This window comes from Culex pipiens, chromosome 1 (genome assembly GCF_016801865.2).
Source record: "Culex pipiens pallens isolate TS chromosome 1, TS_CPP_V2, whole genome shotgun sequence".
NCBI classification, from domain to species: domain Eukaryota; kingdom Metazoa; phylum Arthropoda; class Insecta; order Diptera; family Culicidae; genus Culex; species Culex pipiens.
Genome location: NC_068937.1, coordinates 54,485,257 through 54,512,507, shown reverse-complemented (window position 1 = coordinate 54,512,507; position 27,251 = coordinate 54,485,257). Strand labels below are relative to the sequence as shown.

The 27,251-nt window shown below is 38.6% G+C and overlaps 2 protein-coding genes across 12 annotated transcripts in view; both read left to right on the top strand.

The window, feature by feature from the left end:
• The window catches only part of LOC120430552 (RING finger protein unkempt-like), a 39,160-nt gene extending 14,611 nt beyond the window's left edge, over nucleotides 1–24,549 (top strand). Inside the window, exons 3-12 of one of the 3 annotated variants that reach the window (XM_039595667.2) lie at nucleotides 4,594–5,013; nucleotides 5,082–5,284; nucleotides 5,354–5,484; nucleotides 5,599–5,886; nucleotides 11,247–11,358; nucleotides 11,424–11,558; nucleotides 11,613–11,886; nucleotides 11,944–12,304; nucleotides 17,900–18,055; nucleotides 18,122–24,549. In XM_039595667.2, coding sequence (XP_039451601.1) covers nucleotides 4,594–5,013; nucleotides 5,082–5,284; nucleotides 5,354–5,484; nucleotides 5,599–5,886; nucleotides 11,247–11,358; nucleotides 11,424–11,558; nucleotides 11,613–11,886; nucleotides 11,944–12,304; nucleotides 17,900–18,055; nucleotides 18,122–18,316 — 2,275 coding nt within the window. In that variant the 3' untranslated portion in view covers nucleotides 18,317–24,549. Of the gene's footprint in view, nucleotides 1–4,593; nucleotides 5,014–5,081; nucleotides 5,285–5,353; nucleotides 5,887–11,246; nucleotides 11,359–11,423; nucleotides 11,559–11,612; nucleotides 11,887–11,943; nucleotides 12,305–17,899; nucleotides 18,056–18,121 lie in introns of all 3 variants that reach the window. The other 2 variants (XM_039595666.2, XM_039595668.2) reach the window with 2 other exon arrangements.
• The window catches only part of LOC120413521 (disintegrin and metalloproteinase domain-containing protein unc-71), a 982,641-nt gene that overhangs the window by 840,643 nt on the left and 114,747 nt on the right, over nucleotides 1–27,251 (top strand). The window lies entirely within an intron of this gene.

Here is a 27,251-nt window from a genome sequence, read left to right as displayed (position 1 = left end):
TTGCAACTTTCTCATCAATATATATTGAAAGACTCTAAATAGTATTTATGACAATATTTGAACATCACTTAAAATGTTTTAAAACTCATATTTTCAGTTAACTACTTTTCTTTAAAATTTTAAAAGCCAATGATTTTCTCAAGGATTTCCTAATTAAAATGAAAAAACAACTTTTCATTGTATAACTGATCGTACATTAAAATATTACCCGAATACAAATTTGAGCTTAGAGATTTTGGGAAACAATAAATCCAGAGTTTTTTTTTAAAGGACCTATAAACTATTGTCTTTTATATGTTTATAGGACCTATTCAAAAAAACTCTAGAAATCCTTTTGTCCGATTAAACTTTAGCGTTTATAAACTTTATCGATTAATTAGGATGTAGAAAAGAGTTCACAGAATATTTTCTCCAAATTTAGTAGATAAAATCCAAAACTATTAGTTCAACTTTGGTAGAAATAAAGGCAATTTTAAAATTATTATCATTTTTTCCAAAATCCTAGATTTATCTTTGGATGCCATTCAGTTACTCGAACGTTTAGGTTCGAGTAGAAATCTTGACATATAGATACTGCAAAGACTTATGGTTTTCATAATCTCATTTCTAGTTTTAATTTTTTTTCATCAAATAATTTTTAAGAATCCAATATGAAATAACTTAAAAAATCACACCATTTAAAAAAATACCCTTTTCATCCTAATTTTGAAAAAGAGCGAAAGCGCCGTTCAAAAGAGCGGCTCTTTTTAATGAGCGAACGAAAATGAGCGGCTCCTTAAAAAGAGCGGTTTTGCCCACCTCTACTGTTGAATGAATAATATTCAATGAAATTTGAATGAATATGCAATAAAATTATCGTATAAATTTAATAAATAGGATACATTTTCAGAGTTTTTTTTTTAAAGGACCAATAAACTATTGGACCTAATAAAAAAAACTCTAGATTTGTTCAAACTAGTTTTCTCAACCTGCTGAATATGCATATGGGACATTTATGCGAACACTGGGAAGAATGTCCATGTTTATTTATTTTTCCAAAAACGTATTTTTCAATAGTGCTTTCAACAATAGTTTCGTTAAAATTGTTACTTTAAAAACCGTGTTTTTTTTTATAAATTCCAGCCCAAAAGTGTGCAAATTAAATTAATCTCAAATATTAAAATTAAATGTTTGTAAAACTAAGTTTATCAAATTTCAATAAAATTTAATTTGAGGCTAGGTATATAAAGTTCCAAGTTTGAGTAAAAATCAATAGAAATGTATTTTCCGTTAAAAATATTTTTTTTTGCCTCCAAAACTAAGTTTTGATGCATGATTTGAATTTTGAACCAACCGGCTCGTTTTAGGGCCGCAAACAAAATCAAAGTGCCTCTGTAGTGTCCTATGTAGTTCGGTTTTTTTTTTACATACCTTGTACTACTTTTCCATACGAAATTATTAACAAACTGTGTTATTGATAAATTTAAATTAGTCAAAATTGTTTGAAAAATGTGAATTTTAAAATAAAAATGTTAATTTTAAGGCATCATTCCCGATCGGCCATTTGGCGGCCATGTTTGTTTTAGAAAAACATTCAAATCTTAATTCAGAATGTTTCCCTCCAAAAATGGTTTTCTTTGTGTTGTTTGTAGAAGCATTTTGCATATAGTGATTATTTTTTCCTTTCAATTTACTATTTCTGGACCTTGAATTAAGAACCATACTTACAGTCACTGACCCAAAAGTGAAAGACACCATCTACCACCTTAAGATTACACCCGTGTTAGAGTAGTCCCAAAATGGCAATTTTTATCGCTTTTCGTAAAAAGCACATTAAAAAATCTTCCTGTAAACTATTCAATATTTCATTCTACATAAAATTTATCAGATCCACTAATATATGATGTCCAATCACTTCTGAAAGTTTCATGAAGATATTTCATGCTTAAAGTGAGTATCAGACAATTTATTCTTGAAATTTGACCATGCGCAAAGCGAACTGACACTGAGTTGATTTACTAGTGTCACGATATCTCAAGATTGGATGGACCAAAGTGGCTGACATTTGAGTGAAGACTCTCAAGACATATCCCGTGTGCATGACAAAGCCCGATTTTGAAATTTTGATTTTTCAAATACAACAATGATGTTTTATATGAAAACCATAGGCTGTTGCAAATATTTTTCAAAGTTCAAGTCGCCCCCCTTCAAAATTGGTCCGAAAAATCAGGCGGCCAAAAAAATATATTTTTTTTCAAAAAACTTCAAAATTTTGAAAGTTGAAGTCAAATCAAATTGAAACGATCTAAAACGTATTTTACAGCACCGTAATAACTTTTCGTCAATATTTAGGTATTTTGGAAACTAAGGATTGCAATACAACTGGACAGGTTGTGGTTTGGTTTAACGTTTTAGCAAAATGCATTACTATAAATCCCTGGGCCTTGTAAAGTCAAGGGGCATGATTTGATCCATTAGTGCATTAGTTAAAATTTGGGTATACATTCTTTTTTATAAGCACTATGGACACCAATTCATGCTACGAGAACTCGCTTTGCCGCAGCCCCAGGGCTTAAGCGTTGACCGATAAGCTGTCTTCGTGAAAAATATCACAATTGCACAAGACACCGCTGCTTCTGTGACTTTTTCACTATCACAATGGGGGATTTAGGTGGGACTTCAGGATAGTACAATTGATTTGTTGCTTAGCATTAGCATTTAAAATAAATCTATATGCTTTCCAAATCTATTTAATGATAAATTTAGTTGCAATTGTTAAGTTAGAGTAATGCTGTCAATAAACTTTGATTGATGTAGAATACTAGGCATTCTTTTATGTCAAATTGTCCATAGAGTCTCGATCAATCAATAATGTTATGATATCGGACAAAATTCGTTGATCTGTTGAACTAACGGTTTTCGGATTATGGTTGTATTGACCATTGTTGCGAATCGAGGAACTACGGATCTTTTGACGTAAATGGTAATTTGTTTTTAAAATCGCGATTTCTATCCTATTTGTATATCAGTTCACACATTTTTATTGTTTTTTTTTTATAGAAGTAGTACTGCAACAGTTAAAGGAACGTTTAGTTTTGAACATTAAGTTTAGAGGATTTTAGATTAAAATTTAGATTTTCAATCCAAAATAGTTAGCAAATGAATATTTGGACTTAAATGAATAATTGAATAAGTTGGACTTATGAATAACACACAACTGTGCATTTATTCTAGAGTCAGATCCATACAGCGTCAGTGTTTATTTGGTCGAAGTGTACTAATTCATTGGCAGATCTGATTCTAGTTGTAATGTACGACAAGACTACTGACGGACGTGACAGGACGAGGGCCCAGTTTAGAGGTTTCAACATCAACGATGTGCGGCTGGACCACCCTCCCAAAAAAAAAAAAAAAAGCAGAATGCATTACTATAAATACAAAGATAGAAAGAAGAAAGGAACAACTCGTCTTTTTGTATTCATAACTGGAAAGGTGTATAATACATTTTTAAACACTTTTTTCATTCAAATGTTGAAACCATGGTTCGTTAATTCAATTTTTAAACTTTTTTAACTTTTTTCCCCCTTTGCTTTTGTTACTAGTTAAAAATGTATGTCCTCCCCTGTAGATTTAACATTTCAGGTTCAGGAAAAGTCGAGAAAATGTCGCGAATTTGAAAATGGGATTTGAGTGGTCACCCTGATTCAGGTGTTCCAAAATGTGTTCTGTTCACAACATAGAAACCTCTCTGCGGTAAATACAATGCAGTAGGCCTTGCAGCATTAATTTTTGTATTACATTTCGGGTGTTCTCAGATGTACACGCACGTTTCAAATCACTCAGTTTTCGTCAGAACCGAACCTAAGGGGGCATTTGTCAAATTTGAGTGCATTTCACACAGATCTGGGTGAATAACACTCAGTTTGTTTTCGTGGAATTCTGAGTAAAATTCACTCAAATCTGACAGATGCCCCCTTTACTCGTTTCTGAGTAGGTTCGGTTTTGACGAAAAATTGGTGATTTGAAACGTGCGTGTTATGACAAGATTTTCCAACATGTGTTCATCGGACTGGCTGCATTGGTGTTAGATTATATTAATAGTTGAAAATGTAAATTTTAATTCGGGACCATCCATAAACCACGTGGACACTTTAGGGGGGGGGGGGTATGGCGATTGTCCACGCTCCATACAAAAAAGATTTTTTTTGTATGGACAATTGTCCACGAAGGAGGGGGGGGGGTTCGAGGTTCCCAAAAAAGTGTCCACGTGGTTTATGGATGGTCCCTTCCCAGAAATCATATTTGAAATAAAATTTGAGTGTGTGTGTTTTGGCCGATTTACTTGTATGTAACCCCTGAAATACTTAAAAGTGGGAAGAATTCATTACCGCAAAGAATTGAGTTTCAACACAAAATTTCTCGAATCGAAACAATGCCCCCTGTGTTGCCTAATCTGAAATGACCTCACCTTCAGATCCTTTATAATCAAAGGTAAATTTTACAGAACTTCAGCTAGGTCACTACTTGTAATAGTTGAGACGAGAACTAGGTACATGTCCCATCTTTTTTCGTATCAGTCCTGAAGTAAGTCCGTTGTTTCCACTCTACTTTCAGTTGCCCCTTCTTGCACCGCACGGCCGGTGACACCGAGCGTCGCTACCACCTGCGCTACTACAAGACGTGCATGTGCGTGCACGATACGGACGCGCGCGGGTACTGTGTCAAGAATGGCCAGCACTGCGCCTTTGCCCACGGCATCCACGACCAGCGCCCGCCCGTCTACGACATCAAGGAGCTGGAAGCGCTGCAAGCGGCCGAGGCCAGCGGCGAATGTCTGAACGGGCCGAACGTGCTGGATAAGGAGCGCAACCTGATGAACGAGGACCCCAAGTGGCAGGACACAAACTACGTGCTGGCCAACTACAAGACGGAACCGTGCAAGCGGCCACCACGGTTGTGCCGCCAGGGTTACGCCTGCCCGCAGTACCACAACAGCAAGGACAAGCGGCGCAGCCCGCGCAAGTACAAGTACAGGTGAGTTACGGTTTTCGGCAGTTAACGGCAGCGTAGTTTTTTAATGCGCTCTTGTTTTCCTCCTTCAGATCGACCCCGTGCCCGAACGTCAAGCACGGCGAAGAGTGGGGCGAGCCGGCCAACTGCGAGGCCGGTGACAACTGTCAGTACTGTCACACGCGCACCGAGCAGCAATTTCACCCGGAGATCTACAAGTCAACCAAGTGCAACGACGTTCAGCAGGCCGGCTACTGTCCGCGTTCGGTGTTTTGTGCGTTTGCCCACGTGGAACGTAAGTTTGCTGATCGGCGTTTCGAGAAGGGGGTCTGCCGAAAGTTCTAAAATTCGTTTATCGTTACAGCCTATGTTCTGACGGAGGAGCTGACCGGCCGCGACTTGGACAGCCAGGCGCTCGCCCTTAGTGATATGATTTCGTCTGTCCTCCCGCCAGACAACGGTTCGCTTAGCAAAAAGGACAAACACGAACTAGCGGTGAGTGTTCTAAGCTATCTGGAGGCAGGACGGCAGGAGGCAGGATTAGGAGGAGGAGGAGGAGGTGTTTTACCATTTGAACTTGAACCGCAGAATTTTCACTCGTTCTTCCAGCTGCTGCAAACGAACGGTAGCGGCGCCGAAAGTAGTGAATCGGCCAGCACCAGCAGTCTCGGCTCGAACCATAGTAATTCACACAACAAAGCGCCTGGTTCACAGTTACAGCAAAACAAGCATAATAATTGCCTCCTGGGGGGCGCTGCTGCCGGTTCGGCGACGGCCGCCAATTGCAATGGCGCTAGCTTACAGGCCACATTTTACAACAACGGCGGTGGTGGCGCTGCTGCTAGCTCATTGCTCTCCAACAACTTTCCGGAGTTTACACCAGAGCTGCGGGCACAGGTGGGGGAACAAGCGAAACTAGCGGAGCAAATTCGATTGCATATCTTCGAATCGGTTGTTTTTTTCAAACAGACCTACGCCAACCCCCCCTTCTGACCATAGAGATTGTGTTTTCAAAATTATTATTTCGACTCCCGCGATTTGGGGAACGATTTGGATATAAAACGTTGGACATTGACCTATTGACAATTTTTCTCTCTCTTTATTCAAACATAAACTAGCTGTTTAACAGACTTATTTTTTGTACCTCGGAGACCAGGGTCTGCATTCCTAGAAGAATGTATTTTTCCGCCTTTCCAGATTATTATTTTAAAATATCTCATACAAAAGTTTCTTTAAAAAAGTAGAACTGTAGTACAATCCAGACTCGATTATGCAAATCCTCAATTTTCCGAAGTTCTGTTGTCCGAAGGTAATCAAGATGTTTTACGTTTTTCACTCGTAACTGGATCGACCAAATTGGATGAAATTTTAATGGTTATAAGTTAACATTCTATATAAACTAACGCAGGTTGAACCAGGTTGAAAAAATGCATGGTTGCAGAGAAATTTAATTTTGAAGACAAAAATTAGTGGTGCTCTGGAGTAACCATGGGCGTTAGAAGGTTAAAAACAACACCAAGTCTGTTTGTCCCAGCGCTACACATCTACGCATAATTGGGTACTAAACTGCCGCCCTAATCGTGTCCTTCAATATAAATGGAATATATCTCGGGTTAGTTTTCAAAACGTCGTAAGAACCAAACCCCTCAAGCGGAGAAAAACGATGAACAAGTTTTCGACCTTTATTTTAATTGGTATTAACATGTAAGTGGGTTTCAAGGTTATATTTTTAGTCAAAATCATTGCTTTGACTATAAGCTATAGTAGCCATATCAAGTGAATTAAATTTGTTAACAATTAATGTGTGTTTTAGCCTTGTTTTATCACACAAGGTTGATTCGACCTTTTACATGAGCAAATTGTTTCTTACGTCCCTGTACTTGGGACTTTTTTTGAGAAAGAATGACAATACGACCATTTTTTTTTTTGCTACTAAAACACATATGAATCAAAAATTCTTATTTTGAACATCGTTTCAACACCCCCCGCAAAGAGAGCAGTCGATGTTTTGTGTTTTTGGAGGAGATTGGGAGAAAACATCGCAGAGGAGAAAGGTCCGACTGACAGATTTTATTCTCTCTCTCTCGCGTTGGCTCATACGCTAGCTGAGAACACGAACAAAAGGACGAATTACCACTGATTTGTTTATCTTTTCTTCAGTGGTCCATAGGACCTTGAAGAACTCGGGGTTCCTGGAGTTTTCAGAGGGCGTTTATGCGTGATAAGATGGATGCGGTCATTATCGCTCGTTCCTGAACAGATTCTGTTCCTCTTGATTTTGTGTTGATTCAGGCTGCCACACAATATGATGATTTTTGGGGAAGCTAGCCGTTTCTGCCGGAATGAATGGCTGAAACTTCGTTTTGTTGGCTGGGCAATAGGAAAATATTCATTGTGCATCTTTTAAGTCATTTAACCAGCGCTGTGATTTTACTGGGTAACAAATTTTCATCATTTTTCGTTAAAACTCATGTGTGCATAATAATAAAGCAATTATAACTGAACTTACGTCCTTTTTCTATGAGCGTAAGTACATTTTTCAAATTATCAGTACTTACGACCTTGCATCACCAAGGACGTATGTGACTCCTCCGTATGAAATGCACATTCGACCTTTTATATGCGGGCTATATTTTTGTTTAATTTTTTTTTTAAATTCTGCTCGAGTAGATCGTTGGTAGAGCGTTTGAAGAGTTCAACCATGCCAAAAACTCAATTTTGGACAACTGGCGCTTACGACCTTTTGAAAACTAACCCAAGATATGTAAAAACAGCAATCCGAGAAGAACGCGTGTCAAAGTCAGGGATGGTATTTCTTCGTTTCCTCGACTTTTGGATATCGTCCCTCGCTCAAATCATTAAATTTTCGGCGTTCTCCCAAAACTGCATCAAGAGAGCGAAGCGAAAACGACGCCGATGAAATAGCGAGCAACGAACAAACCGATGCGTAAGACGGAAAAAAAAATCTCTCACACAGCCAGTCCCCTCGCTCAAAAAGCAAGAGAAAGAGCAATCGTGAAATTCTCTCGCCCGTAAGCCCTGTAGATATATATGTATACAGCAATTTCGTGTGCGTGTCTCTCCGGTTGGAACGATAGCTCCATCGGAGCCAGCGATAGGGTATTTCTCGTCGATGTGATGGGCTTTCGATATTCGCGATAGCAAGCCGACCATCACTCGGCTGCGAAAGAGAAGAGAAATTTTAAGAGACGAGGAACGCACCGAAATATGCATCAATGATAGTGCGATGGTGATGGTTTACCTACCCTGGTCAAAGTTGTCCCGCCCATAAGGCTACGTGTTAGAAATTCACGAAAAAGTGGATTTTATCCGGCTTTCTACAACAAAGCACTACATTTTATTGTTTTTTTCTGATAGTTTACATGATTTTGAACCAAACTGCATCATCACCTCAAAATTGACGAAATTACAAACGGGACGGACTAGCTTTGAGCGGCAGTGAAGCCACTATGTCAATTTTTATGTACAACGGTAAAAAACACGATTAAAAACCATTTCTGATCACATTTTTTTCATTATAATGCAAAAACAATTATTGACTAGACAACATTTATTCGATGGTTTGCCCCATCAAGTATTTTCTTTCCCGGAATCATTAATTTTTCGAAGTATTGTGTCTTGTTTACCTATTGTGTAGCAAGAGAATAACAAATAACGATTATAAACTGCTAACTGGGGTAATTAAGGACACGCTGCCCACCATTGAAAAAAACGGCTAATATCCACTTTTGGCAAAAACGAGATATTAGCACCAGGTGGTAGAGGATGTTCCAACGCATCTTCTGGAACTTGAATTTCACTGAAATAGTGTTTAGACTTGGCTGCCGATGCGAAAAACCAAATGGCTAATATGCCACTCTTATGGAAAATTGCCTTGATGGAGATTTTGTGACAAACATTAAAACACGTTTTTCTCGGAATACTTGATTTGGCATAATGGCCAAATTTTCAATTATGGGCAGTACGGCGAATAGGGACCCGCGGGACACTTATGCGTAGCATCACATTAATCGGTCGAAAAATTTCATTCGTTTTTTTCTCAGTTTCCCCTTTATAACATGGGACAATTATGCGTAGAACAGCAGTAAACTAACATTTAAGTCTAGTTCGGGGACTTCATTTTAGTCAAATGTGAGTGGTAGATTGTCTGTTAGGTATTCAAATGCGATTTCTCAATATTACTGTTGCGGACTGTAGGGGTCGACCTCTGTCAAGCCGCAAACAATTGCATAACCCCCATTTTTGCTTCCACCCTCAATAAAATAATTTTAAAAAACATAGAAATATATTTGCAGCGGCCTAAGCAAATTTATTAAAAATCTAATTTCAGTATTTTTTTATTTGGTTGAAACTTTTTATGTACTTTTTATTTGACCAAAGAAGACATGTTGCATCATTATTTCGTCCATAAAAGGAAAAATTCTATTTTCTCTACACCATCAAATTATGCGTCCGAATTTCGGTGTCAAAAGGTAAAATTTCCAGATTTTTCTTGCTTGGTTGTATACACTCAAAATAAGAAAAAAAAAAAGGGTTCTATCTACCCTTTATCTGTCAACACAAGGTAAACAAACCCTTTTTGAGGGTTACTTCCACCCTTTTTTTCAAGTTTACCGGTGGTAACCCTTTGCAAAAGGGTAACGACGGGTAAACTTGAAAAAGGGTGGAAGTAACCCTCAAAAAAGGTTTGTTTACCTAGTGTTGGCAGATAAAGGGTAGATAGAACCCTTTTTGAGTGATAGGTACTTCTGATTTCGAGTGTATCCGAATGAGACTTCGGATAATCGAATCACGATCAAAAAAAGGTTCTGCGACCCAATTTAAGTGAAATTGAGGTGGTTTATTGCCTATCAAATTAAAAACTGCATTTTTTTCAATATTTCATCACCGCCATTTTGGTTGCCATCTTGGATTTACATATTCTAAATCACTTTAAAGTAGTTTAGGGGTCATAATAACGCTCAACAGTCAAAAATAAGACAACAACAATTTTTTTTTGCAATTCCGTCGTGAAAATACTTCCTTTTCCTGTCATTCTTGAACGACGAAACAGCCTACATTTCTGTACCAAAAATAACAGAATCGAATAGTAACACTTTTCAAAATAAAAACTGAAAAGTTCTACTTTTCAGCACTGAAATGGGTGCTGAAAAGTTGAACTTTTCAGCACTTGTTTCGAAAAGTATCACTTTTCAACATTTTTTTTATTTGAACGATTTATTGACAAAATACATGAAAATTTGGCTTAAAATTTCACTCAATGGGTGTTTTTCGGAATTACAAAAAATGTTGTATGGAACTCGTTGCAAAACTTGATTTTTTCAGCACTCGTCGTATTATGTACGACTCGTGCTGAAAAAATCCTCTTTTTGCAACTTGTTGCATAAACTACTATTTCGTGGTTCGATTATCCGAAGTGAAATTTTGCCAAGGCTTTCGGATAATCGTTTGTAACATTTGTAGCATTTTTCTTACTATTAATTTTTATATTTCAAATGCCCTAATAAGTATGGCATGAGGCGGTTACTATCGATTCCCTATTTGGCGTGGAATTGCTCTTTTATAAAAATTCGTCTCTGAACAGAGATAACAACTTTGAAAAAGAGGAGGGTGGTGTTGAGGTTATCGTGGTGCCTCTCACCCAGTTGGACTGAGGTTCGATCCCACATGGTGGCATTTTTCGAGACGAGATTTGTCTGATCACACCTTCTGTCGGATGGGGATGTAAATGTGGCCTAACATAGTGCAGTTGTCGTAGTCGTAGGTGTAAAAAGAGGTTTGAATTGTCACACCGTTTCAAGCCTTCGGACACCTATAGTTTCGAGTAGGATTCTTACTATAGAATCACACGAAAAGCAAACATGTTTTCCCTAATTCGTCGCCGTGCCCTCCAAGCTGCGATACTATTAAAACTTGTGAAACAAATCTGACAAGAAAGTCGAAAACTTGTAAAAACGTTTCAATTAAATGACCCTGTTTTCGACTCAAGGCTCAATTCAAAGAGTTGACAAGATCGTAACAGAAATGAACACATTAAAAGTCTCAACCACATGGGCAGATTACAGACTACCTTCTCTAGTTTGCCCTCGGATCTAGACAGACTGACATGAAACAACTTAGATGACGCGGGTTCCAATTCCATTCCCTCTGTAACAATGCCTAATAACACAGAATAAAAAAAACGCACAGCTTTCTCGTTGAATTAAATTACTTTTCCCCTTCTTCTTCGCATGCAGCTTTTAGCAATTGACAACGATCTTACGATGGGCCCTCTGGACAAGGAACAACGAAAGCGCATGTGTTACTCTGCATTCAGGAATTTCGCTTCCTCCCTGGACGGTGGCGTTTGTGAGTATCAATTCGAAATTTGAAGCTAAGAAATTGTGACGAATGCTGAACTTTCCCTTCTACAGATGATATGGGGCGACGTGACCCGATGCACGGTTTAGACAATTCAATTTCCGCCGGAATCGCCTCGTCCGGTTTGCTGGCGAGCAGCTCCGCCCCGGTCAACATCCCCGGTTCCCCGATGGCCAATTCCATCTCCGGTGAGTTGTGGTCACTGTTTGGTTTGAAGTCGTTTTTATAATTGTTTCTTGTAGGCCTCCTCCAAGGAACTTCCGCGCCGGTCAACATTCCTGGCAGTTCGCTGAGCAACAACTTTAGCCCGTCGTCGCACTCCAATCTGTTTGGCATGAGTGACGCGATGTTCGGCGGCGGTGGCAACACGGCCCATCACATTGGCAGCAGCTCGGCACCGAAGTTGGCGAACTCGTTTGGCCACAATAACGCCGATAGTCTCTTCTTTCAATCGCACATCATCTCTCCGGTGCTAACCGGCGGCGATGGTGGCCTGTCAGCTAGTCCGGAACTTAGGTAAGTCCCCAAGGTCTTCTCTTGTGAGCGATTCTTGATTGATCTGTTCCCGCACAGTCGAATATCGGAACTAAACTCGCTCAACAACGAGCTGAGCAACAACAACACGAACCTGCTGTTTGACAACCACATGCAGCAAGCCGTTCAGCAACAGCAACAACAACAACAGCAGCAGCAAATGCACCAAAATCAGCATCAGCATCAACATGCAGCCGCTGCGGCAGCGCTGGTTGCGGCCGCCGCCAAGAGTTCCAACTCAAACCACCCGTACTCGATGTCCCCACTCGTTACCTCAGAGATGGGCCGGCTACGGGAGGAGCTTGCCAACAAGAACGCACAAATGATGAACTGGGAGGTGATGCAGGCCACGAACGCATGCGAGGCGTGGAAGGCGCAGATGGAGGAGAGCAACCGGAAGGTACGTAGAGGGGAGATTGGTTTTATCGACAGCGACTTGTTGTTAGAGGTGGGCCAGATCAACACTGCCAGATCAACGCGTTGATCCGCTTCGACGACTTCTGCTCGGCCATGAAGCAATAACCTTCTTTGTACCCTTGCTGCTTCCATCTGCTGCACATGCAGAACCAGCACAGGAAACTTGGCACCTTCTTCTCCGACGCAGTAGGGGAAATATACCCTTTCTAATCAAACACCTATCTTCGTCATATGGAGAGTTTTATCACAGACAAACAGACGGGACACTCGAGTGCGGAATCATCGTCCTCCAAAAACGGTTATTTCAAATGCAATTTTGTTTCGGCATCCACTCACCCGGCGCTGATGGCGCTGCTGTCGTGACAGCTCGCCCGTCTATTCTCAGTGTGTGTGAAGCGTGTTTTTGTTTTAAAGTTGAGCGTGAGCACGTGCGAAGCAGCAAATGAGAGCACATTTTTTTATGGAATTCTGGAATTCTAACCGTGCATCACAATCCAGGCTTTCCAGGACAAAATTGGGGCAGTCTTGGCCATAGCCTCTTGCCCCACTATTAACCCGGTAGGCCTGCTCAACTGCCTGCCGATGTCGAGGTTGCTGCTGAGGCGCCGGCTACTGCGGAGGAAGCCGGATCCTGTGGTGGAGTTACTCCTTCGGAGCAACCTGCTTACCCTTCGTGGACTGCTGCTCAGATTGGCCTTTTGGCGATGTTGCGCCACTCAATCTTTTTCCAGTTCAGTTTCTGTGGTTCTGTTTCGATGTAAATTTTGCGGCAGCGTTTTTTGGAATCTTTGCCACTTTTTGCTTTTGTTGTTTGACGCAACTTAACTGCGCCGTGGACACGTTCCCCGTGGAAATTTCCAATACGCCCATCAAGGGGATTATTTCCGGTAGGTTTGAATTAGATTAATCTATTTCGGCGGCCACTACTGGTGTTTTCGTGACCAGGGGTATCTTGTTGATGATGGTGTCAGGTGTAATGATTCGAGGTTTCGGTGGAGGAGAAATCTTCGACAGAACTTGGTAGCAACTGGGAGGACCAGTGATTTGGTCTCTGTCGTTGCGGTTGTGGTGCGTCGTTGCTGGTGCTGCCGCATGATTTGGCTCATGAGGTTCTGCTATTGGAAACGGAACCAACCCGCCGTCATCTTCGGCCTTCGGTGTTGATTTTTATTCTTTTCATCGAGTAGCAACAACAAAATTATTTCGATCAGCTGTTGATGTTTACAATCGTTTAGGCTTGATTGTCTCACGCATACACTGACGTGGCACATGACAGTAATGGGTTTGTATTGGTATGTTTGGGCTGCGCTTCGGCATCAGCTCACCAGGCAGCGCTGGCGTCGCCGTGATTTGGTGATTTGATGAAGGACGATGGATTTCAAAAATAATTTGTATGGAGAGTCACGTCTGTTTGTCTGTGGTTTGATGCTCGATTAAAGCTCTAAAAATAATATTTAGGCTTTTAACTTACCAGCAACAGCACCGCCTCAAGTAAGCACGCAAATTCATGCCATTTACTGGCCAAAAATAGCAAATTTAATGCACTTTTGATCATAATTTCTATTTTGCGTGACCATTTCTCATCATTTTGGTGGCACACACATCCACACGCAAGATCAAAGGTTAACCCTCTAATGCCCAAATTTTTTTTTCCAAATTTTTTATTTTTCCCGTGTTCAGGAGGTCATTTTGAGCAACTTTCGTTCTACGAAAAACTTTACTTCTCTTGTTTTATGTTTTTCTTGTTTCATTTTTAGTATTTTAATTTGCATTTATCTTGTTTAGTTTATGTTTGTTTTTGGTAGTATTTGGCCTACTCTACCACCTCCTATCATTACATTTTGCCTATCTAATTTTTTCATGTTTTTACAGTAACTTTTTCAATTTTTTGCATGTTTTTCACATTTTCTGCTATAAAATGGAACCATAATCTGTTAAATTGTAAATAAAAGCGTAGAGGCATAGTCTGGGGCACTAGAAAAATTACTGCATACTTCTTTTTACTTAAAATATAGGAAATGTTAGTGAAAAACACAGCCAAAGTTGACCCCTAAAAAAATTACATTTTTAAAAACATTGGCAAAGTCACATAAAATAAGTCAAACTTTCTACACTGAAATTTTCTAAAATTTAAAGAGTTCTTCTTTCCAATGCTTTTTAAAGATCAAAAATTGGTTGAAAAGTGGATTTTTGGCGATTTTTTAAATCGAAGCCCGTCTAAAGGCGGGGTTGGGTTGTAGAGGGTTAACTGCTTAACGAAAGTCGCCATCAATATCTTTTCACTTGCGCGAACGTTTTCAAAGTGCCGGCAACATGTTCTTTTGAAAATTAGTTAGTCACTCACTTGAAAAATAATCCCAAAATATGTAAATAATTAGCAAGCGCCATCAAAAAAAACAAATGCGCTAAGTCTTCTGACGTTTCAATTTTGACCACCCATTCCAATCGAAGGCTGAAGAAAACCGAACGAGAAGCGAAGGCGAATAAAGAACAAAGGGTGGCCACCAACACCACCAGCAGCGCCTGTTCGGGTGAGCCAGTGATGCCAGGAAATTTTCTCTATAAATGCTACTTTTCGTGAGTGTTCGCTTAAAATTTCATCAATTTTTGCAGCACTAAGCAGACCCAATAGAGCGCTGGAAGAAAAAGTCAAAGTAGTTATGTCACAGACATAACCGGAATGGCGTAGACTACGTAAAGTTTTGATATGTTGACACAGAGTTTTCCATTTCTTAATTTTGATGAATTAGCTAGATACTTGGAATACACTAACGGAATAAGATCGTGAACGCGAGATGGACCCCCCGACACCTAGTAAATTCAATCGCACCGTGTACGTACCGGTTGTTGAAACGGAATTTATATACGATTCGAATTGAATTCCGATAGAGTTGATTTTTACTAGAAAGAGATGGCAAATCTAATGCGAACAAAACCGCAGCTACCATGTAAACATACTTTGAATGTGTTGATAAATCTTTGACTAGACAACATCGAATGAAAGAAGGAAAGAGAAGAACGAGAACGATTTTTTCGTGAACCGAATGAATGTTTGGTAGCAGAATGAGGGGGAGGGAGAGGGGTTGGGGGCGAGAGCAGCCTCAGAAAGCTGTGCAATCCGTCACCCCCGAAGTCAATCGTGTCAATTCAATTAGAGGGAAGGAAGATATAAGCGTTTGACGGATGACGCAGTATTCCAGGGCCTTCGGCCCGAGTTTTAAGGAGTTGGGGGCGAGAGCAGCCTCAGAAAGCTGTGCAGACCGTCGCCCCCGAAAACCAAAATTTGTTCCAGAAATTTAAACTGTAATTCTCGATTAAATTTTCAAAAGGCCCTATCTGCATAGGAAACCCATGAGGGATAGGTTGTTTTGAAAATTTAATCTAGAATTATTCATTGCGCTGCCTCGCCCCGGGTGGGACGAGGGACGGGAAGTGAGGGAACTCCGAAGAGTTGGAAAGATTAACAACTAGAATTTGGAAGTTTCACAACCATGGCTTGACCCACGAGAGGCAACTTTTAGGCGAGAAGGAGCAAGCGCGCGCCCCATCTTGTTGCTGCCTCGTCCCGGGTGGGACGATCCAAACGGTCCGGCCATCGAGAGGCAACTGGCTGACGGTGACGACGAGAAGGCGATGCGCACTTCTTTTCCTGTTCTGGTCCCTCTATCCTGCTGCTGCTGCTCTGGGCTGAGCTTTCCTCCTGCTGCTGCTGCTGCCGGTCCGACGTCTGAGACGTGAATGATGGAATGGGCTCTGGCGCGCGTTCTTATAAATGATTTCGGCCCGCTACTTCTCCTCCTTTTTCGCGACCGACACTCGGTCGCGTTGCTCGGATGATTTTCCCCTCAAAATAGGTACTTGACATTCCCGTCCGTGAGTGGGAAGCGCTCATTTTGCTTGCAAAATCTCTGCATTTTGAAAACATTTTAAAACATTCAATTGTTTCAATAGTTAAACTATTTTGCCAACAATGAAAGTTTTATAGCAAATTGCTGAATAATTTTCGAATCGAATGGCACATAAATCGTGTCGATTCGATTAGAGGGAAGGAAGATATAAGCGTTTGACGGATGACGCAGTTAACCAATGCCTTCGGCCCGGGTTTTTTGGAATGGCAACCCAGTACCTTCGACAAAGCATAGTCTACGTCAAAAGAGACGAAGGAATTTTAGCGAGCCGAATGGGGGGAGGGGTTGGGGGCGAGAGCAGCCTCAGAAAGCTGTGCATTCCGTCGCCCCCCCAGACCAAAATTTGTTCCTGAAATTTAAATTCAAACAAATTAGCTCGCTGCCTCGTCCCGGGTGGAACGAGGGATGAGGGCAACTCTTTCAACAGTTTGGAATTGGACACGACGCAATTCTTTCAGAAACGCTCGCCGCGAATGCGACGAGCTAGTTGTTGTTTCACAACCACGGCTTGACCCACGAGAGGCTCTTCAGCGGAAGGCAGCAGGCGCGCGCCTCATCTCGTTGATGCCTCGTCCCGGGTGGGACGAGGGACGGGGAGTGAGGCAACTCCGAACCACGGCAACCACGAAAGATCCAAACGGTCCGGCCATCGAGAGGCAACTGGCTGACGGTGACGTCGAGAAGGCGATGCGCGCTTCTTTTCCAGTTCTGGTCCCTCTCTCCTGCTGCTGCTGCTCTGGTCTCTCCTGCTGCTGCTGCTCTGGGCTGAGCTTTCCTGTTGCTGCTGCTCCTGCTGCTGCTCCTGCTGCCGGTCCGACGTCTGAGCCGTGAATGATAGAATGGGCTCTGGCGCGCGTTCTTATATAGCCTTTCGGCCCGCTACTTCCCCTCCTTTTTCGCGACCGACACTCGGTCGCGTTGCTCGGATGATTTTCCCCTCAAAATAGGTACTTGACATTCCCGTCCGTGAGTGGGAAGCGCTCATTTTGCTTGCAAAATCTCTGCATTTTGAAAACATTTTAAAACATTCAATTGTTTCAATAGTTAAACTATTTTGCCAACAATGAAAGTTTTATAGCAAATTGCTGAATAATTTTCGAATCGAATGGCACATAAATCGTGTCGATTCGATTAGAGGGAAGGAAGATATAAGCGTTTGACGGATGACGCAGTAATCCAGGGCCTTCGGCCCGGGTTTTTTGGAATGACACCCCAGTACCTTCGACAAAGACGTAAGTCTACGTCAAAAAGAACTAAGCTGAAAATAGAAAAATGGGCGTGGCCCAATGCATTCTCGTCTGATAAGAATACATTTGGGAAATATATGTTTTAAATGCTTGTAAAAGGAATAGAATAACTTTTAAAAAAACTCAAAATAAACAGAAATGTTCACAAAAAGTTGCTCTACTGGTGGTGTACTTGGTTTAAGTAAATTTCAAGGAACACTCCAGATTATCCAGCATCATTCAAACGCGACCGCTTATTAGGCTTAAATGGGTATATTTCCCCTATGTGGCGAAGATCTATCTTCTGGCAGGAAGAACCTCGCCGGGAACAACATCGTCGATCATGGAGCTAGAATTCTACTTCGGCTCATCGCATATTCTACTTGAAGCTTTTTGACAGCAGGAACAAACTCTGTAATTGTAAAATCTTCCCCTTTCTTGCAGACCGTGATAGCCGAGCAGCAGCGCGACGAGGCCCTGTCACACGTGAAGGCGCTCAAGGAAAAGATGGAACACATGAGCATCACCGGCAACAGCACGGCCAACTTCCGAACGACAGACTTTAGAGGAATGCCGCTGCAAAAGTTGAAGAACATCCAGGTGGGTTGCTTTTGGGTTAGATTGTACTCATTCAAGCGAAACTGACTGAATTAATCCGCTTTTAAGGCCAAGCTGCGCGCCGAAATCGAGGAGGTCGAAAAGGTCCTGTACCTGGAGACCGCCACCAAGTGTATGAAGTGCGAGGAGAACAATCGAAGCGTGACGCTCGTGCCGTGCAATCACTACGTGCTGTGCGACTCGTGCGCGGTGACCCAGCGCGAGTGCCCCTATTGCCAGACGCCGGTCACGTCGCAGGCGTAAACCAACACCCCCACAATCGCATCTCGATAGCCGAGAAAACATTTGATCGACTTCCAAGCAACTGATCAACTGATTGAAACTGTCTGTATTTCCTGCTTTTTTTTTAGGAGGAGTAACATCCTCGTTCGAACTATACCCTACTCTGTAATTAGTTTTTGCGTGAATTCTTGCAAAAAGTGATATTTTCGTACCGACAAGTAACAAACTGACGAAAGTGAACAAAAATTCACTATAAACACAAATCCACACAACGCAAAACAAAAGCCCATTGAACTGATGAATCACAGAAAAAGGGTGAAAACGCGAACGTTTAGTCGATTTTTTTTTTTGTAATTTTTACACAACCTGACATTTGCTTTGCCTGATTTCTCGTTTTGAATCGAATCGCGTTTCCAAACAAAAACAAAAAAAAAATGACAGGAACGATCGAATTGCTTTGTTTCCTTTTGCACGCGTTTAGTGCACGTTAACTTATTTTCCTTAATTTTTATACGAAAGAAAAAGAAATAATTTGGGGAAGTCAGAACTACACCCAACAAAAAAGAAGCATACAAAACCGCTTAGATTACTAGCTTTTAATTTCCAATTAGTAAGCAATCTGATTTGTACAACGCGATCGAATGTGCGCGCGCAACAAAACCCGTTCGTATTAGTTTTCAGAAATGAAATTGCATTTGCTCTTTATACTTTGTAATAGGAAATATAATAAAAAAATACAAATCAATACAAACTATGATTACGAACAGGATGTGTGAACTAGGAATGTAGGAATACAAATAATAAACAAGAGACGATTTATAAAAAATGGTATATAAATATTTATAATTTATTTTTGCTATCTAATTTAATAAATCTTTAGGGTAATCCAATTTGTTTTTGTTTATTGCCTTTAGCTACTTTTTTATATGAAAAAAAAGAAAAACTTTTTGCTTGTGCGCGACTCGCACACGGCCATCGAACTTGCGAGGCAATACAAAAGCAAGAAAGAAAGAGAAGTGAAATGAACGCGACGCAACACGTTAGAAAAAATTGCATATTCCTTATTATTCTCTTAATGTAAAACAAAACAAATCTTAAAACAAAACTATATTATTATATACGGCAGATCAATTGAATATTACAGTAGTTGTTCGGTAACTGGGCTGAGAACGTAGCCCAGTCATCGAATGCTGCTCGTTAGCTGGGCTGAACAAAAAATAACGAGGGGACCACCGATGCATAATATTTTCCAGATGAAATATAAAAATAAAAGTTACTAAAATTTATTTACAATGCTTACTTTTCATTTTTCTTTAATTGTAACTTGAAACTAAACAAAAGTTTGAAAAAAGTTTTTTTATTTATTGAATATGATTTTTGCATCCATTAACCCCTCGGTCATTTTGGTTTGTTTTGGTTTTTTGACGTTTGTCTGCTTTTTAACTGGGCTACGGCCCAGTTATCGAGCGCCCATTTAAAAAGCCGCCCAGTTAAACAACGCCCAGTTACCGAACAACTGCTGTATTACTCTCATAATCCTACTTGAAGAGATAGGTAGCGAAATCAATGAATAATAAATAAAATACACGAGAAAGAAGAATGGCAGAAAGCGCAGGACAAAACATACACAAAAACTGTGAAATGTAGCATTATAGAGAGAGAGAGGGGGGAAACTGCGGAAGGAAATCGAGTGTTGTTAGCCCTTTTCTTGCAAAGTGTTGTTAGGATGAAGAACAAGATTGATTTTATAATGATAACCATCACAGATACAAAGAAAACAAACATATTAACTCTTTTGTTTTATTTTACTGCTCTTCCTTGGTTCCCTTTTCTTCTCTTTCTGTTGTCTCTTTTGATTGATCTCTGCACGTCGCTTTTATCAAAAAAAAAAACTACCTTCCGTTCAACTAATCAACTCTCTCAAAATGTGCTATTTCCCTAACACAGACGTAACACTCGAAGCACCTTGGTCATATTTGGCTCATTCTATTAAATATCTTTCAGTCGACTCATGATTTGACTTACAATATATGAGTTTTATCAGCTTTTATTTTTAACTAGATACTACATTTATGTAAAATTATCGATTTCAGTCGATTTTGAAATTGTTCGCGAATGCTCCATTTTCCATGCAATAGGGGCTGTAGCTATGACGTGTTATGAGTCTCCTGGTCGCCTCTTTTACAGACTTGTCCGTTAGGTTTTGCACGTTGATGATGCTCTGATTTATCAAGACCAAGCCTCGCGTTTGGTTTTTGGTCTCTTGGTTGAGGATGCCTGTATCGGTGTCGTCACTCAGCTTGGCTAGGTTTTGCAGAGTATTCTGCAGAGTTCACCATGGATCACGGACGTCCCCTTGTTTTCTGTTGAAAGCGGAAAATAAACGTCTTGTTACTTCTCCGTAATTTACTCGTTTTCATAACATTATGCAGGATATTTCGAAAATTTTGCCGGGTTTGACAATATTATGTCATCGAAATTTCCTTATTTTTCTATGACAGAAAACTGATAGAAAACTGATGTCTAGTCAGGTCAGCCTGCTGAGATCAAAGTAGTCGTAACGAGCACGACTTCGAGCGACCATTTGAATTCACAATGGGTTGCTTTGTTAGATGCTACATGACGTCCGTATTAAAAGAGAGTTACATACAAATTTGGCTTTGTTTTTTTTTTATCGTTTAGTTCCCAAGTTTCGCACCTTTTTCACTAAAACACTGGACCGAGCATATTCCTGCAATGTTAAAAACTCGCCGCAAAAACTACATCTCTCAAGCAAACAAACAATTGATAGCCCACGTTTCGACGGTAGTAGTGTGTTGATAGCAAACAAAGAACCGAGATCCCATCAAGATTTTCTACCTAGATAAAAACAAAACAATAAATCAACAAAACGCTAACAATTCCCTCGAAGAACAGTAGCAAACACACACACACAGATTCCTATCAAGTCAGCGAATACGTAGAAGGTACTAAACAAATCGTAGCCCGTTTTACACAATCACATTGAAGAAAGAATAGGAAGAAGAAATAACGAGCCGAGGGCAATCTCAGCAGCGGCAGCCACCTAACACTACACATATATTTTCGATAAATATTTACGGAAAAGTATATTCTTCTAACGTCCCCTTTGAAAATCGTTCGGACTTGATCGGTACGATACTTCCAATAGTGAAGATAGCTCTTAGGCTTGAAATAGACGGGCCTCTCGAACAAGTTTAAGCTACCTATGATAGGAGAAGTTTCAAAAAGTACCGTTGTCGGTTTTAGCCAAGAGTACACGAGACTTTGCCGAATCAAAAGTTTTTTTTTTATCTGACAGTCTAACTTAATCACTTGCTTCAAATTCTAGCGTTTACATTCCCGTTGAATTGCTTCCCTCATCACCCGTCATAGTAGGCTTTATTTAGAATTAAAAAAAAGTAAAAACAAAAGAAACATTGTACCCACCGCACGTGTCAAAGGTTGGTTAAGATCTCCAATTTTCTCAAAATCAACAGCTCGGAAATAACAACGTGAATTTGCCAAATTAGCATGAAATCAGTTGATATTTCAGTTTAAAGTTTTTTATACGCTGCTCATTTTTTTCTGACTGGTAGCGAAACATCCGAGAATAGGGAAGATTAATTGCGTAGAGTAAACAACCGATTCCATGATATAATGATCAACTAATGCATTGATCTATTTTTTTCAGCATGCTTCGTTTTTTTATAAATTTATTCTTGAAAATTAAAGGCTTTTCCAACTTGTCCATACTTGCATCCATGGGTGGTGGTTAAAAAAATGTTCAAAATCACTGTGAATTTTGTTTTTTACTCAAATAAATTATTAACACAATTCCATTGTAATAACAAATACTTCAATTAATGCTATCACAACAAATGGATCAGTCTTCGAAATTGTCAATCTAGAAATTTTCTAATTTTTATGCCATTTTTTTTTTCAAAATTAGAACCATCAAAAAATTACTTATATTTATTTACTTTATAAGTGACGAATGACCTTTCTATGTTAAAGTCACGTTAAAAAAAAAACAGCAACATTTACTTTGTTGAAATATCGCAAAATAAATTAGATCTGCTTTACTTTTTATTTGCTTCTTAGGTAGGAAGTGTAACAAATAATTTTCAAACTAAAATTATATAAAAAAAAACAGATGATCCAAATCTGATGAAAAAATATTTATAGTGATATTAACAAAACAGAATCAATGATTGAAATAATTATAAAAGTTTTAAAATGTGGAATGGAAAAAAATAAATATTATGAAGCTATATACATATATATATTTATAATTTGTATATAAATAAGAGACAAACAAATTACTAGGAAACTAAATAATTCAGTGAAAAAAAGCACAGTGCGGTGTGAAACAAAAGATTTTTAAGTATGACAATGAAAAAAAGCAGAGCAAAGGGAGAGATGATTAAATGATAAAGCAACAATTAATGCATGTAGCAACAGCAGTTTGTGAGAGCAATAGTTATTCGATCCAGCGGTAAAAAAAACCGAACCCCGTTAGAAATTTTGGAAAGCGTCAACAACGGCAAACACGAAAATCAATAACAAATTGTTAGTATGGCGGTGAGGGAGAAAAGAAAAAAAGAAAACACGCAAAAAAACAGAACATGATACAGTACGGTTGATCAAAAGAAGGAAGTTCGAAAATTGATGATAATATATTTTATAGATTATGGTAACAAATTATTAAAAAGATGACGATAAAATAAAAAAAAAAACGCAGAGGACAAGAATCCAGTGATTGAATATAAACAAATGATTCAAAATATTATAAATGCAAGAAAGCACTATATTATATATGTGAATGAAAGGAAGAAAATTAGAATATACCAGATAATACAAAATAGAATATTATTATTGAAATATAAACACTATTAGGATTTCCAATTTAAACAATGAACGCTATGTTTAGAATAACAAAATACATAAATAACTTAAAACGTGAATGAGCAAATAAACAATAATTCATTAAAACATCTCTATGTGCATCAAATACCTACAAAATGAATGAAGAAAATAAGTTTATATTATTTCCAAACTTGCTTCTTTTAACAGTTGAATGAGTTTTAAGGGATTTTCAAAGATATGATTTAAATTCAAACAATTATACAATAATTTTTCTATGTCAACATCTTTATTTTGTGGGAAAAAATCTTTACGAAAAATGTACTTTTATTTTACAAACATTTCTGCAGCCAATTTCTGTTCTAGTTATTCAATGTTGGCGCAAAAGAAAGAAAAACAAGTCTTACAGAATAAAATATCGAAATCGAAACATAAAAAAGTAGCTATGATCAATAATAAAATGTAGAGCAGACTATTTAATAAAAAAACAGCAAAATGTGATTAGTTCTAGTTAGTAGCGAAACAAAAGAAAGGAAGAAAGAAATAAAATTGAAATAGCAGCAGCGTTATGCTTTGCGTTTTGCATCGTTGAAGCACGTTGGCATTTTGATGAATTTGATGGTACCCGTCGTTTGACCATTTTTTGTAGTTGAGAAGGTGCGGTTGTTATTGCACATTGTGTTTTGTTTTGGTATTTTTTTCTGAATAAGGAATTTTGATATGATTTAAAATTATACCTTGAGGTTTGTGCACAAAACGGCATGTCAACATTTTAATTTATGTTTTCAAAATTTCTTCATTACAATAAATCTTTTCATTTGATACCAATTTAAAAAAGATAAATGTTTATTATTCGGTGATACCTCAACATAATTTTTCTGTATTATCTTCTTATTGCAAAAATGCATTTGCAACGACCCAACTCGCACTCGATAAAATTTTATTAAACTTTATTTCCAAAAAGAAGTGAAACGAATTGTAAGAAGTCAGCAACTAACACGTGTATGAGATGGAAGAAGAGCTAGAAATCTTAGGACAGAAACTTCTATAATGAAAATGAATGGTACAAAGTATTGCAGAGAGAGAGAGAAATTGTGTAGCATCAGCGAGTTAACGCAAGTTTCGTGATTAAAACCAACCAAACCACACCACCTTCACACACCTTCACAGAGCAAAGGAGTAACAATCACGAGTGCACGGAACCCTGCAAAGTTTTATAATCCAAAAAAAGGGGTGGCAGGCAGTTCAACGAGTGTAGTAGACGGAAAGTGACAAAGAAAATGTAACAACGTACTAAATATGTATTTGCTTATTACATTGATTTATATTATTGTAATTCTTTAAAAGCAAGCAAAAAATCGTATATATTAATAGAAACATAAACAAATGAATATATTTGGGTTTTTTTCATACGGAAAATATCACTTCCAATTAAGCAACTCCCACTTTCTGGAACACCCTAGCATAAATAAAAATCACAAAACGTGATACGCCACCCGTTTGTTCTTTACCGTCCAAGCAGGCCGGTCCCAGCATAGCCAGACAACATTAAAAAATCTCAATCAGTACTCGGCCGACCGTTGAGCGGGAAACATTCAATCCAAGTGCTCTCTTCTTATAAGAGTTTCAGTGTTACAGTAGAGTATACTAGGAATGTTAATTGTTACTCTATAGAAAACGGAAGCTAACACAAACTTCTTATCAGTGCGTCGTCGCCTCTTTGCTGTAGTGAATAGAGGGGAAATTTTTCTTAGTGAAAGGAATGTGTGAATGAGCGTTTGCGGAATTTTTTTGTGAAATATGTTTTTTCTTCGCAGAATTTAGTGGATATCGAATAGATTTCTAAACATTATTTTGAAGCGTCAATTGGACAAAGTTCTGTACGTTTCAAATGCGTGATTGTCCGACGGTTTGGCCACAGCAAAGTGCTTTTCGAAACACTTTCGACCAGATAATTACTTATGCAGATGTAACAATCATAACTGACATCATTTTGTAGGAGAAGGAGCCGAAATTCACACCGAAAGTTGTAAGTATTCTTGCTTAAGCCAACGACCAAAAGACATGAATATTAAAAGACGTTACTAATATTTGATTTCTGTGAAAAACTAGTGCAATCTATTGCCTTTTTGCTAATCCATTTCCAAATATGATGCTTTAATGTGCTTTAAAACAGCTGTCCCTATTCGAACTGTATAGTTTCGATTCGGCCCAAATAATAAAAAAGAACTTCACGTTTATTTATGTGTAGTACTCAAACAGTATTATTTTAATAGTAATTTCAATGCTCTGATTATGCGATAAGCATGCAGGGTTGTTAATCATGAGTTCGGAAACTAAAGATGCCACGAGGAATCAAACCTTCGTGATGCTAATTTGAACGTTTTACCACAGAGTAGCAGAGTAAAAACATTCCTTCGGACTGTTCTTTCTAAGTTATTCTGTGTTTTTCCTCCTTCAAAATCGCCCAAAAAAGAGGGCAAAATCATCAAGAAGCTTCGAAATTTCAAAGAAGTTTCAAATACAATCAGCTGAAATATGTTTAAATTGCATTCCCCTGAGTTGGAAATCATGTTTTTTTTTGCAATTCCGCTGTGAAACTGTCACCTTTTCCTGTCCTTCGTGAGAAACGAAACGGCCTACTTTTCTCTACTAAAAAAACAATGCTGGAAAGTAGTACTTTGGTGCTGAAAAGTTGAACTTTTTACCGATTCGTGCTAGAGGTGGGCAAAACCGCTCTTTTTGAGGAGCCGCTCATTTTCGTTCACTCATTTAAAGAGCCGCTCTTTTGAACGGCTCTTTTACTCTTTTTTAAAATTTTGATGAAAAGGTTTTTTTTTTAAGAATCGTGTGATTTTATAAGTTATTTCACATTGCACTTTTATATAATATTTTGTAGAAAAATTAAAACTGAAAACGAGAAGATGCCCTTGAAAACCATAGGTCTTGGTGGTCTTTATGTCAAGATATCTACTCGAACCTAAACATTCGGGTAATTGAATGGCATCCATACTTAAAATTGCTATGAATTTTAAAATTGCTATTAATTTTAAAATTGCGTTTATTTTATTTTATTTGGAGAAAATATTCTGTGAACTCTTTTTTACATTCTGATTTAATCGATAAAGTCTATAATCGCTAAAGTTCAATCGGACAAAAGGATTTTTCCAAACTATTCTATATAGATTTTTTGTAATATTTTAAAAATTACGCAATTTGAAATGCTCAAATTTGTATTCCGGTAATACTTTAATGTACAATGAAAAGCTTTTTTCATATTGTTTAGAAAATCATTTGATTTGGGATTAATTTTTATAAGCATTGAAATATTTGAAATTGCATTTTGAATTCTCAAAAACAAATTTAATACTACATTTTTTGGAAATTCAATAAATTATATTTATAACAAAAATCATGCCATCTTGAAACGGTTCTTTCAAAAGGCCGGAATAAAAAAAGAACCGCGGTTCTTTTTTTGTGAGCCACGGCTCGTTCGCTTTGAGCGGCTCGCTCTTTTTTTGCCCACCTCTAATTCGTGCTGGAAAAATCTTCTTTTGCAACATGTTGCATAAAATACTATTTTAGCATGTTTGGGAACCATCAATAAACCACGTGGAAAAAAAACTGGGGATTTCGCTCGCAAAAACTGGAAAAATTCACACAGAAAAAAATGTAAATTTACTCGACACGAAAAAAATGAATCAAATGTAAACTCAGTTGATGACAATGTTTTACGTATAATTTGTTGCAAATTTACATAAAATTGCATTTAAATTTAAATGTTTATTGACGTGCAAAAGTGTTACATAATAAATGATGTAACATTCGGAAATATTTTTTTGTGTGTACTTTTTTCACTAAAACTGCTATTTTATTTTTGCTTTTATTTGTAACAACCCTGAAAATGTATTATTCTTTTACAATCTAAGCCAACTTCACCATTCTCACTCTCTCCGTTTCCTTCGTCTATGTGAACAGCATCGCTATTACCACAAATCCCAACCATGGGCCCGACGCCACTCTGTCTGCTAGTGGCGATTACGGCGTTACTCAGCAGCACGTGGCCGGCCGGCTTGGCGACTGCGCAATCAAC